Source organism: Girardinichthys multiradiatus, chromosome 12 (genome assembly GCF_021462225.1).
Source record: "Girardinichthys multiradiatus isolate DD_20200921_A chromosome 12, DD_fGirMul_XY1, whole genome shotgun sequence".
Classification (NCBI taxonomy): Eukaryota; Metazoa; Chordata; class Actinopteri; order Cyprinodontiformes; family Goodeidae; genus Girardinichthys; species Girardinichthys multiradiatus.
In genome coordinates, this window is record NC_061805.1 from 33,987,316 (window position 1) to 34,002,011 (window position 14,696).

General features: G+C 39.1%; 1 protein-coding gene across 2 annotated transcripts in view; it reads right to left on the bottom strand.

Moving 5' to 3' along the window:
• The window catches only part of LOC124878238 (gastrula zinc finger protein XlCGF57.1-like), a 32,319-nt gene extending 23,847 nt beyond the window's left edge, over positions 1-8,472 (bottom strand). For both annotated transcript variants that reach the window (XM_047382099.1, XM_047382097.1), the window contains exons 1-2: positions 8,379-8,472; positions 7,748-7,924 (exon numbers count right to left, since the gene is read on the bottom strand). In XM_047382099.1, the coding sequence (XP_047238055.1) occupies positions 7,748-7,919 (172 nt within the window). In that variant the 5' untranslated portion in view covers positions 7,920-7,924; positions 8,379-8,472. The remainder of the gene's footprint in view (positions 1-7,747; positions 7,925-8,378) is intronic.
• Between the last annotated feature and the right edge of the window lie 6,224 nt (positions 8,473-14,696).

Sequence of the window (14,696 nt, forward strand, 5' to 3'; positions counted from 1 at the left end):
AGACAAGCTGCTCAGCTAATTCTGTTCTGTGTGATGTTAAGACAACTTTATTTAAAAGTTTCTTTTTAAACAGAGATCAGCCATAATGCGGCAGAGACTTAAGTACATCCTTTATTTAATCAAACTTTTTGACACGTGAACTTGTGACCTTAAGGGGGGTCATGGGGTGAAAAGGGGGCGGGGGGGAGAGAACAGGTGGTGTGGGGTGTGTGACCAAAGGGGCGTAACTGTGCATGCTGATTGCATGTCGTCATTAGGGGCGAGACCTTAAATGAACCAATTAAAATACAGGGGGTGTGTTTAAGGGTGTTATTAAATTTATGTTTTTACAGGCATTAATCCTAATAAAATGAACTGTGTAACCCGACAGAATTGTAAGTTAATTCTGCTTTACAGCAGGACCCATTCGCTGAATATATGAGCCAGTTTGAATCAGTTCAAAATAGAAAGACCTAAAAGTAAATAAAGTAAATAAAGATTGTGCTTCCCTACAGCGACAGAATGAGCAGAATCTTCCACTTCTGCATCAACATCAGAAAGAAGTCAACCCCAAGGCCCTCCTCTACTAAAATGTTTAGGTAAGAGACAATCTGCACCAACCACTTGTAGAGATGATCTAAACAGAGAAACAAATGAGCTGGGGAAAAAGGTAAGACACATATGAAATTAACAGAAACTTTACGAACTCTCAGTATACTGTTTCCAAGTTATAAACTGACTCTAGCGATGATGTGTTTGTTTGGAATAATGAGACTTTGGAAAAGGAATGATAATTTTAGTTACCTTTAGCTTTTCTAAAACATTTTTTCAACTTAGAGCAATAGTTATCGAGGGAGTTCGAGAAAAAAACGTTATTCTGTAACTGAACTCCCTGTCAACCTCAACCTCATCCTTCTGATTCAGTCTCCACACTAAGTGTGTGACACTGGCAATAAAGTGATTAGAGCTCTTCCAACCCCTCCAAATTGTCAAGACATAGGTTCACGAACAAGTGAGGCCCCCAGTTACAGCCTGGTGTATGTCAAAGGGGCCTGGTGTATGTCAGAGGTCACTGGTTTCTCGCTGGTAATACATGCTTCTAAAATGAAATTGTTGTTTTGGGATATCAGGAATGTTTATACAGACAGCTTCCCATGTCAGAGCTAAGTGAGTTATGTCCACTTTCAGTGCAATCCTTTAGGTATCTTGGACAATCCACAAGAAACAGCTAAATTAACATGTAATTTGGTAATTGGAACTCTTCTGCATTGCAGGGTGCTGGCAATAAAAAACACGTTAGTTTCACAGTATCCCATAGCAGAGGCATCAGAGTTGTCAACATCATCAACAGCATCAAGTCTGGTACAGCTAAAGGTTTAATCTTGTTAAACTGAAAATACTAGTAGAACTCTAGTTTAAACTTGTTACATTGAAAATACCAGTACAGAAAAAAAGTCCATATATATTTCAGGAAACAAAGAAGGTGCTGAAGTCCGTCAACCTGCTTCTAATGAATCCGAGAAGTACAATGCGATCTTTAGCAGTAACTAATCATCTTTGAGAAATCCTTAAATGCATGTGAATGTTCCCTAATATTGTTTAAATTTATATTTTTTCAGAACCCACAAGTGATGATCTCGAGGATTTCATATTAACAGTCAGACTACGGTAATTAATGTTAAGTGCAACAACATTTTATAGTTAACGAATAAATCAAATAACATTGAACAAATCTACTTATAGATTTAATGAGAGGCGTATACCTGAATGATCACGTTGGAGGGGTCAGCGGCTGTAACGAACTTTCCCCCAGAAAGTCAAAGTTGAGAAGGCAGTTTATCTCCAAAAAAGAAAACCCTGTCCCATCTGAACTTTCTTCTATCAAAGAAAGAGAATCTGAAGCGTAAAAAACGCCTCCGCGTATTATCATCATTTCCCTTCAGACGCCTGTTTGGCTTACATAGTAATGTACAAAGCGATTACGATCACGTCTTTGCGCCAAATAAGCCATTGCTTCTTTCTAATTGTATTTGATGGATGATACTGGTTTAAAGTGGAGTTTCACAATTGTTTTTCCGTATACAAAGTTCACATCGGTTCAGGTCTGTCTTAATCTGGATGTTAATCGTTTTAATATAACTTTTTGAGACAGGTTTGTAGTGAACAGTATTATATTCAAGCCCGACAATGTTGCCAAATCTCCCTTAAACGTTCACAACACCCAGCAAAGCTGAGTAACTGTCTCCGACTCTCTGACAATGAATAATGTCTGTATAAATGAGCAGATTATATATTCCTGTTCGTAGATCAGATGGGTAGGGTGAGGACTGCTTGGAGATGGGCCACCATTCATCAACTTTCAACCCAAGTACGTAAGCTAGAAGTGAAGGTGCAAGTATTTCATATCTTCCTTTGCCAGCAAAATCAAGACACTTGGTTATGTTGTTGAACGAGATATCTCACCTCAATTCAAATTGCTGCAGTGTCGGTACAATCTGATCCAGAAGTTCTTTAGGTTGTTCATAATATCCTCCTCGACCGAATTTTACACGGACGGGTGATTCATCCTCCTCATGCTCACTCTTCACAGTGTAATAAGTAGAGTTTTCTTTAGATTGATAACCTCCATGAATGAGTTTTACACGGACGCCCGCGTCATCCTCCTGATGCTCACTCTTACTCTTCACATTGTAATAAGCCGAGTGTTCGGGTAAGCTATACCAGGTATGCGGGTATTGAATTTTGCATAAACCAACCACCCACTCTCCGGTAAGTTCAATGGCCCTGGCCAGATCGGTTGGGAAATTAGAATTTGTGTTATGTTGGGATTATGATTATTGATTAATTAATATTTATCGATAATTATAATTGAAGATCATAATTTGAGAAAATTAATTTCTTAACCAAAAATCCTTATTTATGAATCAAAATCAGAGATGTCCTCTGGTGTTGTAATTGTGGCTCAAAGCCCTTAATAATTACAATTATTAAATTCTCAGTAATAGTTGATAACTATTACTAAATGTCACTGTTTAATCAACCGTTTCTGCCGAAACGTGGGGAACTTTAACCTTATTTTGACTGACAAATCACTCTTGCACAAAATAAACACAAACGCCTTCTCTTTATCTACGTGAATATTTATTAAATCAACAGCCCTGATACAGCTCGCTTCTCCGATCAATAATCTTCACCTAATCAAACATGCAAAGTTCTACACAAAAGGGTAAAATATCTAACTAAATAAAATAAAACAGCCTTGAGTGTGTACGAAATCAAACCAGCAGTTATGGCAGTTATGGCAAAAATACAAGAGGACTATAGTGTTGAACGAAGCTTTGGGAGCACCCCCCCAAAAAAAGTGTAGCTCAATGGGACAGGTAGTCATAAAACATCCCACAACGCTGGGAAGTCCGCGCACACAAAGAATCATAAAACTTTTGGCGGCAAGCCAGTAAAGCATGAAGTTAAAGACAAAGAAAATGGTTGATTTTCACCATAAGGTTATTATAGCAGTTCAGTTTTACGGCGCACCTGCGCTCAGGTGTTCACACAGTAACAACACATTGTGCAAGACTCGGCGGCCTCAGAAATCAACAGCAATCAAGTTTCAATAAACAATGGCATGCACATACAATTTAGAACACATTAGACTAGAAGTGGCGATTCTAAATCGCCCTACAATCCTACTCTGTCCTGCCTAAGCTATTCCTAATAAAGAAAATAAAAACAAACGGACTTTACTTGATGTAGTTTTCCTTAGACAGAGAGGTAGAGAAAAAGGGGGGGAGAGTTTCCACACGTCCGTGGGTAACTCAAGATAGCGGTCCATCCTCGTCCTTTTGGCCTCCTTGGCAGAAAGGTGAAAAATATGATTGACCGTCAGTAGTCGACTGGAACAAAAAAAACAAAGAGGAAATTTTCTTCTTTGAAACCTCCTGGTTTTTTGGTTACGTGTTAAATCCACGTCTTCGATCCGTAAAGTTGAAACTTACAAGCTTTCTTATTCTTGTAAGCTTAATTCGCTTAGTTCTCTGGCCAATGGGAGAATGAATGAAAGTCCAGTTGGGATTTCTTCTCCAGAATGATGCGCTTCAGATGCCGGTAACCACATCTCGGTTCCAAGCTGAAAAGCGCAATGGGGGTGATTTCCGAGTATGTTATATAATCGACCGTGACATCAGAGCTGCGACGCCCCGGTCCTATCAGCCGCGGTGCCCGCTGCGATTTGTAGTAGCGGACTATCCTGAGGTACAAAATGGCTGATGACGCTGAACAGTATCGTGGCGTCCAGCAATGTACAAATGGTCCAATATTGATGAAACAAATGGTCCAACAGTTATTTTTAAACACTTCCTTGCTAGCGTTCGAAGGAAGAGTAACGTAAAAGCCATCATCCTCTACCTGACGATTCATGATGCTGTGTCAACTTTTAGGTTTAGTACAAACCATTTTATACGTTTCGAAGTTCATCAAACCTGATCCAACTGTTGAATTTCTCAGGCTAGTTTTTCCAGCTGACAAAAACCAATTTGACACTCTTGACTGTGCATCGTTTTAATATTTGTTCCTCTTGATACATCTTGTCGTTAAATATTTTTACTTTTTCAAGTTCCTCAGCGTAAAAGGAGCCCTGGATAAATCTTTGAGTTTGTATACAGGAGAAGATCGGGGTATCCCCTCATACACTGTAAACACTTCATTCGTAAAACTGTTCGTTTTTTTTGTCAAACACTCCAGGTACTTTGGATATTCTGGCAAGATCCCCTTGTGTAAACGTTGTCACTGAGTCCTTGCAATATCTGTTGGACTTGACACCATACAGATTCTGAAACACTTGAAAGGCATTTTCTGAGGTCACTTCCATAGGGCTCATTTTAATGCTGGGAGGGTAGCTGTGGTTGTAGCTTCTATCTAGGTTTTGCAGGACATCAACGTATCGCCGGGTGTTGTTAGCAGTAAAATATCTCCACATCCTTGTTTTTAATGTACGGTTAAATCTCTCAACCACAGAAGCTTTTGCTTCACTTGCTGTCGCAAAATGTTCAATACCGTGTTTCTCCATTAAAACCTTAAATTTCATGTTAAAAAATGGTTTACCTGCATCAGTCTGAAGTTCTTTGGGGATCTGACTTTCTTTAAAAACTGATTCAAATGCCTTTACCACCTCAGCGGCCTCCCCTTCAAAACTCATACATACGGCCTTTTTGAAAAGATGTCAATGACGGTTAATATATAATTATAACCATCATTTTCCTTGGTCAGAGCTTGGATGTCACAGAGATCAGCCTGGAACTGTTTCAATGGTCTGGTGACAAAAACTCTGTTTCTCAGGAACTTTATTCTTGCAGGTTTATATACAGTATAGGTATCTTCTTAATTTTTTCAACCGCTACCTTCTTTCTCGTTTCATCTTGCATAGCCCTCCTCAACCTATCTATACCCCCAAAATTTTCCGGATTTGAAGGGTTGTACAATACTTTCTTCATCAACAGTCTTCCTGCCATGCCTGCCTTATGCTCACTCTGATGATTACTTGTTAAATAATGAGAAAAATCACATCGGAGATCCCTGTATGGTGTTTTATCGTTCGGGAATTCCGTCATGACATACTCTGCTTGTTCATCATCTTGGCACGCGTTGTGTTTCTCTTCGGTTTTTTGATTAACTCTCTTAACTCTAGCCATTGCTGAACAGGTGTTCTTTTCCAAGGAATGCTGCATGTAAAGTGCAGAGTTTTATGCCAGTATTTAAAACAAGCACTAATGCACGCCCCATTGTTTTCTTTGGGTTATTCAAGGTTTAACGAGCCTTACAAATACACCCCTCTATTTGAATTAGTGCTGATGCTATACAGTTTCTTATGATACCATATTTGTCTTGTTTTATTTATATCATACACACCCCTGTGTTTTAATTGGTTCATTTAAGGTCTCGCCCCTAATGACGACATCCAATCAGCATGCACAATTACGCCCCTCGGTCACACCCAGTTGACCCCATGACCCCCCTTATGGTCACAAGTTCACCTGTCAAAAAGTTTGATTAAAGGGTGTACTTAAGTCTCTTGCACCGTCAACACTTATGCATTTTGATCCTTATATTGATGGTATTTTAAAAGGTACACGTTTGATTTTAGACTTTGTCGTCATCAAGTTAAGAATCATTTATTCCAATGGCTTGTTAGTCTCCAATATAGTTAAATAATGTTTCCCTAAATATTATTTTACTAAATAAAAGCAGTTAATGAAACACCATTGAAAAGTAGCCATCCAGAGGGTAGGTTTTATTCAGCAAATCATTCTTTAAAATATTATTTTATTAAAATAATGTTTTATCTGATGTTGCAGTATAAATGGTGGTCTGAAGGTATGCCAATTATAGCTAAAGTTGGTTCCAAGACTAACTTAACCTCATTCCCAGATTCCTCAAGATAATCCTTGGTTCTCAAACATAAATAACATGGAATGGTAATGTTGCATCACTTTATTGGCTATGGTTTTCAATCACCTTTGATTTACTTGTTCATATTATATATAGTTAATCTATTGTTCTTTCATTTTGCTTGGTAGTTTAGTTGGACTGTTCTAGTATAGTAAACGTTTATTGATTGAAATAGGTTTGACTTTGAGTTGGCTTATTTTTGTTGGTAAATTCTGTTATTTTAAGAAACTGTAAATTTATTCCCTGTGTCAGTAATGTCAGAGCTTCGCTAACCCCTTTCACTATTGTCCTAAAACCACCGGCTTATAGGGCTGGTACTCACAGGACAACACTTCATAGACCAAATTATTATTTAATTAAATATTAAATATAAAGTAATATACTTGAAATAATAATCACAACACAATTTTATCTTTGTCTTATCCCCATCTAGCACCCCTTTCCCATTAGCACCTACTCTACTGTTTTTCATTACAATTAAGTACCACCTCAATGTAGGCAGGATCATCAAAAGCACAGCAGCCCTGTCTGAAAACGTCCCTGGCTCTGGTGCTGCTTCCCCAGCAGATGATGGCAGAAGAGATCACACCCTCCACAACAGACTTATAGAAGATATGCAGCATTTTTCTGGAAAGACTGAAGGTCCAAAGCTTTCTCAAGAAGTACAGTCTGCTCTGTCCCTTCTTGTATATGGCTTAACAGTTGCATCTCCACTCCTGTCTGTTGTCCAGGTGAACACAGAGGTATTTATACTCTTCCACCACCTCCACATCTTCTCCCATAATGGAAATAATGTTTCTCTTACAATATGTAGCAACAATATTTGTGATTATTACTGTCATACTTTTGTTTATTTTGTTAGGTGTTCTTGGCTATGCTTTTGTGTTTGTGTCTGAACTGTCACCTGCATTTGACTTACTGGTGTCCATGGTACAGGACAGTCAGTTTGACTCTGTTAATTGAGAAAATAGTTATTCAATTAGGCTTCAGTAGAATAGTATCACAATGAAAGCATTGAGCTTTGATAGATATTAATCAAGGCTGTCTTATGAATATTTTGATTTTGAACCTTCAACCATTTCACAAAGTAACAAAGTGTGACAGGTGAGAGTAAAAATTATTTTCAAGGATTCTATTACTTTCCGGTATTTTCATTTTTATTTGATTGCAAATTTTTTCATAACTATCTGCACCCTACTTGTGTGTTACTAAGAGCTGCTGTAACATGACATCTGCACTGTGCACAGATCTGAAACTGTCTGAAACACCTTCCCTGCAGCTCTGTGTTCATTAAAACAACATCAGCACCGCTCAGGGTTAATACCTATTCTCTGCAGCTTTATTTGGGGTTTCCAGCAGATTTCCAGCAGTCTGCGCTGACGATCCAGCTCTTCCTCATAATGGACGATGGTTTTATCAACCTCTGTGAATATTTCTTCAGCAGCTGCGGTCAGTCGCTCCCTGATAAACTCTCTCAGAGACTGAGCTGAAGACATTGTTGCTGCAGAGACAAAAACAGAATGTTACACACTTAGTTGAGAGGAAATAATCATGACCAGTGTGTAGATGGTGGTGGTGGGGGGGTACTTAAATCTGTAAACACAGGAAATAAGGCACATAAATGAGGACTTAGCATTTTCCACACCGCCTCAGATCCTTTCCATACACACAGGAATATATTCTCCTGTTAACGTTCTTAATACAACAGAAATAAAAACAATATTAATGTTATTTTTATTCCATACCATCACCGGTGATCTTTCATAACTTGAACTTTTAAGATTTCACATATTACTGTTTTCACAATATTATGTAAAACCTGTCGTAAATCCGTATGATGGTTGCTCTGTAACTTCTCTGAAGCACCAATATATGCACACATGGCAGAGCATCAAGCACACAAACACCGTTCACACACACGCCCACATCCCGCACTTTATTAACTCGTTTCTTACCTGTAAACACAGGAAATAAGGCACACAAATGACGAATGCTGTCAGCATTTACCACATCGCCTCAGTTCTTTTCCCTACATAAAAGGACCCCGGCAATCATCAAGACGGCGCTGCGAGCAGGGTGTCCCAACTATCTGCCTGATCAAAATTAATACTGCCCCTCTTGAATAAGCTGCTGCCTGACAGCTACGTGTTCATATTTTGTGACGTGCTCTGCTACAACCTCAGTTCCACTAAAGAATGAAGTAATAAAATGCATAATAAAATAAAATGATAATATAAGAGGGGTGTCCCTACTTCCTGCTACCTCATTTATGTGTGCTCCATAACAACAAAGCTACCTCCGTTAATGGACCCAGTCTGCTGGATGCAGGAAAGAAACCTCTTGTTGCACTGTGGCTACCTGCTGCAAAAATAGAGTCACATCAGGTTATAACGTGAAAATTCTATTGTTCTAACAATATACTTGTGTTTTTGCAACGTGCTATCACGTTATTACAATTGTGGAGATATATTATTTGTGTGCATTAATTATTATTATGTTCATAACCAGTGTGTTATAAAATGTATAACCTGTGTGTGAGTATAAGACATTGTGGCCTGCAGAAGTGTTGTTGCACAAACTTGGCCTTGAGTGTGGTGAAGTAGAGAAAGACTGTAGAACTGTAATGGTGGGGAAAGGATGGGACAAGATTAACGGCTTGGTACTCCCTTCTCATATCAGCAGAAAAGCAGAGTGCAGGTGCAGGAAAAGTAAGCAGGATAATAGCTGTCCAAATATGGTAAGCCGGAAGAGTCTGTATGAAATCATATGTATGAAAAAAACTGTAAACAGGGGCTGTTCATTTTCATGTGTGTTTCAATAAAAGCAATGGCCCCAGGGAGAAGCTCCGAAGTCGTCTCGGTGTGTGTTGTGTTACCACATGCGAGAGCTTCCCTGGTCCAGGTATTTGAATAACATACAGCTGTCTCCGTGTGATTTATTATAATGTCTTGTGAATTCTTTCAGCTTAGGTGAATAAACGAACATGCAGAACACCCCTTGGGAGGGTGCTTCAACACAATATACATATTTATCACGCTATAACAAAAAAACATTTCACGTTTTTACATTCTATTTATATTGTATGAACATGATCATTTATTGTGCAATCGTCAAACATTACAGTGTGCTTTTTTGCTAGTACTTATAAATCATTTCATGTTCAAAAACACCATCAATCTACGTATATTCAAAATGCTTTACCTTGTTATAGGAGTCAAGAATTTTTAGCCAAACCTTGTTTTTGCTCAACCCTGTAATGGTTCAGACAACATCTGTCTCACAATATTCTGCATTGCACCGGCCTGAATGCAGTTCAGGTGGTGTAGTTTGGATCCATGGAGCAACCCCAGCCGCTCCAATTGATCAATGAGAAATGTTGCCATCTCAATCGGATCAGACTATTGTTCGTCTTGTACAGCCCCATGCATTTTAAGTTCCTTCTCAGGGTATCATGCTTATCGTAATACTATCCAAGCTGCTGAATAACAGCAACCCAAACATGAAATAGACGTTCCTGTAGACAAGACATTTTCTCAACCACATATCCGCACCTCATCAACTTCATTATGTTAAAAGGTAAACATCTATTATGTTCTAACAATAAAAGGAATCATGTTTTACAGCAAAAGTTTATCGTTCAGATGATATAATTTTCATGTTTGTTCAATAGATTGTGACCTGAGGTACAATCACTGCTGACTACAATCATTCGTGGGAAACCCTCAGACTCTTGTAGTACAGAACCCATACAGGTAAATTTGTAAGAATCAACAGGCGTGGCTCACGGATCAATAACAGTTTATTATGTTCCTAACGTTGACATGCCCTTGATCTAACGATTCAACAATTGATAGATATTTTATTTATAAATAACAAAATAAAGACACCACACTACGTGTTCCCCAACAAACCTACTCACACAAGAAGAAGACACACTAATAACCCAAACAAATGAAACTCCCTTATATAATTTAATCAAATAATTTAAAAAGGCTTTATATCTAATATTTCCCTATTGTTAAAAAGCAGCCAGAAGAAATCTAAAAAGAAACTGAAAACAGTAGCAGGTGTCCGAGCTACCGCACCCTGTTGGTGGTCAGACGCCACGGAGCTCCTCCGGTCCTTGGATCCCAGAAGCAATCACACACTCTATCTAAAGACTTTTAAAGGAACGACTCTCATAGAGTTTCTAACTTTTAGCTCCTTTAATCTAAATTTAGGCATAGGAATGATTACAGAGATCAGCGCTGAGACTCCCGTCTCGGACCGTCGCCATCTGTGAAAGGATGACGAAGAGCTCCGATAGAAGGTCACGTAGTTTTATATCTGGCACTCCAATGCAATGGATGTGCACTTCCTCAGTGATTATCAGTAGATTATGTGTCACCGTTGTGGTGTCTATCTGTTAGATTGTGCAGTAGCGGGTGTCCATCCTTAATCTAAGTGTGCTGTGGCTTTCTAATCAAACCAGTTATACTGGCTGCTCCACTATCAAACCCAGTGCCCCAACCTCAGGTCATTCATGACAACCTTTGGGCCATTTATCCTTGTAATGTGTGTCGATGAGCATTCTTATCCTATTGTAACAAAAGGGAAACATTAGAACTTGTATTTTATCTTACTATGGTATAAATGGGAAAAACAGCTATGCGTCATATTAATAAAGGTTATTCCTAACACAGGCCAACATACAAAGAGAACAAGCTATGTCAGACCAGCACCCTAAATAAAAAAGAAAAGCACAAGATTATGATCCGCTTTACCTCCTGATAAATGAAAACTGGTCAATATGCGTACCTTGTGCGTTATTCCCTCTCAGAGGATCTAATCCTTAAAAATTAAGTGGTCAGCATAGCGCAAAACTCCCAAAGAAACAGATGTTTAGCAGAAACATCTGATCCTCTCAGTGATCTATCTGCTCTTAAATCCAAACGCTGATTTACCTGTCCTCATAATGAGCCAGCTGCGCTCTATCTTCATCAGCATCTTCCATTGTGGGAGAAGAAAGTTTACTAATTTAAAAATGATGAAGAGACAACTGGTTTCCTCTCAAAGCCGATGCGGGGAACCTTTTATTCAGATCACATCTCTGAATACATCTTCATACAAAATTCCAAAGAATCCCAGCCCTCAGTTCCTAATGTCGGGGTTGGAGTTTCTGTTGTATGTTTTTGTCGGTGTTTTTTTAATCCTAGTAGGCGCTAGTGCTCAGCAGTGGTGGAGACAGGTGTTTTCCATCTCGGTGATTGAGTCCTGGAGTACTTAAGCAGGAATCAGCCAGCATCTCGTCGCTCGAGTATTAGCCTCTGTGGTAGCTACCCAGCCAGCGTTGTATTAATTAAGTTTATGTGTACTTAGCCTTCGACAACGTTTAACTTGTTGTTAGGTATTATTCAGTCAAGTCAGAGGTAAGAACGATACAGAGTCAGTTTTACTTGTGACAAGGGTAGCCCACTTTGCAGTGCAACTACAAAGTTTTGGCACCCTATCTCTTTATTTATATACACAGTTCAACAGACAGTTCAGACAGGGTGTATATGTGTGTGTGTGTGAGACTGAAAGGAAGCTGGTTCTCACGGAGATAACGATGATCTCACACACACAGGGAGGAAGGCATACCAGAGCAGAAAACAAAGCGGAGTGCAGGTGCCTTGCAACACAAAGTTTTTACATGAGTGATAACAAGTCCTCGCACCCATCCAACAGTCCCTCCTTTTATCACAAGTAAAAACATTTAATATAAAAACGAATAAGAAAAATACTCTGTATGAGCGAAAACCCACGGACGGTAAACAGATTATATTTTGTGGGAAATACTCATGCGGCCCTCGGCGACCATTAAAAGGTTAAATTAAAATGTTGATTAATACTTGAAATCATAAAAATAAAAGAATAATACTTGAAATCATAAAAATAAAAGAATAATACTTGAAAACATAAAAATAAAAGAATTTAAAAATCTGCCCTGTTTATGTCATCATTGTACTTTTTCTCATTTCACTTAAGCAACAACTTCTTTCGATTTTCTGCTGTAAGGTCATTTTATGAAATACAATGTATGAGTACACTCAGGCTTTTGATGTGATTTATTTACAACATGTCATCATAATCGTCCTCTTCATTTTCGTGCATTTCTACCTGGTTCAGTGTTGCATATCCCACCATGAACAATACCAGAAATTCTGTAGGAATGGATGTGCGTCATGTTCTTCGGTCAGTGGTCTGAGATGGGTCCCGTCTGATGTCCATCTCTTCTGGTGCGGTATCACCTCCTGTGGATCCTGCTTTAGACAGAGAAAGAGTCCTGCTACCAGAATTAAGCTCAGGCTTATCAGTCCTGTCCACATGTTACAGAGAGCCATTTTATAATTGGGCGCAGATCAGCTGTTTTCTTCACCGGTTTGAGACGCTGGGCCATATGGGTCCTCCAACTCCTTTGAACCCGGACTTCCTTCTGCTACCCCGTCGGTTGATCTGGCTCCTGTAACGGCAAAACTGGCTTACAGTGGCTTTTATGGATCCAGGAAGGCCTCTCTGCTATTTTCAGAGCTGTGGGCGTTGTCAGGAGTACTTGAAACCGCCCTTTCCAGCAGGGGGTGCTCCAATCCTTCCTGTGGAGTGTCTTAATCAGGACCAGGTCTCCAGGCCTCAGGTCGTTCTGTGGGATAGGAGCAGAGGTTATCGGCAGACCACTGGACATTTGTTTTTCTTTTGTATGCAACATTTTATTCATCCACTCAGCTAATGAAGTTTCCTGTTGTGCTTTCTCTATTTCATTCATGTCAGAGGGCAGAGAAAACGGAGTGCCATGTACTATTTCTTTGAGAATACAAATTTATATCAGCAACTTGGTGTCACGTGATCTCAGACTCAGAATATAGTGGGTGGAGTTATACAATGATGTACAGTAGGTGGCAAATGGAGTAAGACCAGTTTGATTTGGAGTTATTCTCATCCATAATTTAACCAGGGATAGGCATTCGGGCCATGGCCTCCCTGTTTCTTCCATTGTTTTCCTTAATCTTTAACTGAAACCCTAATGCTTTAGAACTTAGTTCTATTAATTTATTTACAAAATGAGTTCCATTATCTGACCTTATAATCTGTGGGATACCATATGTGGGGAAGAAATGTGTCACTAGGTTCATCTATTACAACTAGGCAATATTTTTTCCCCCGTGTTTGCAACAAATTATGCATGATCTGCAAAAATTCTTTGCATAGTCAGAACAATTTATAGTGTAGCATTAATGCTTTACCAGATGTGACATATTCCCCCATTGACACGTGGGTCTTCCCAATGTGTCACTGTAGCCGCTGTGTTGTATAAAATGTTTTGGGAGGATTGGTTTATCTTCTATCTGATAGATGTCATCTTTTTTCTGTGCTCCTCTCTTTAGCCAGGCCTTTATTTCTGTCTTGGGTGCTGACTGTTGGGCGTCTTTCAGCACGTCTGTGTCTATAAATAGCAGATCTGACATTTTTAGTGTTTAGGGGTTCTGTTGCAGCTTTCTTTGCAGTTGTGTCTGCAAAGGTTTTCCCCTTTGTTTCCGTGCGAGAATCTGTTTGGTGAGCCTTACATTTACAGAATGCTATTTTACCAGGTAGCTGTATTGCCGATAATAATCTTTTCAAAAGATTAAAATGTGTTAATTCTGTTCCTGATTATGTTTTAAAACCTCTATTTTGCCAAATCTTAGCATGGTGATGTACTGATCCGAAAACGTATTGGCTGTCTGTGTATATAGTAAGTATTTGTCATGTAATTCACATGCTCTTACTACAGCATATAACTCTGCAGTCTGGGCTGAGCATGTATTGGGTAGAGATTTAGCTTCTATTATCCTATCGATGGTTGTTACTGCATAACCAACTCTATTCTTTCCATATTCATCTTTAGATGCTGAGTCATCTACAAACACCGTTTGTGAGTTTGATAATGGTGTTTGGGAAATATCTTGTCTAGGTTTTGTATCTTCTTCTACCTTTGTTTTACAGGAATGTGGTTTTCCATCTTCTGCAGTAGGTATTAGAGTACTTGGATTTAAAGGGCACATCTTTTTAGAGTTATGTTTGGCTGTGATAATAATAGCGATGTCAGTGTGATATGCCTTGCATGTAGCGTCAGGTGCTTCTCTTAATATTCCCGACTTCAACATATCTTGTATTACTGACTTAGTACCTTCTTCAGCTTCTGGCTTTAAGGGGTATTGATGGACTAATGGCCTTTTTTCAGATATTAGTTTAACCTTGTATGGTGGGAACCCCTTTAT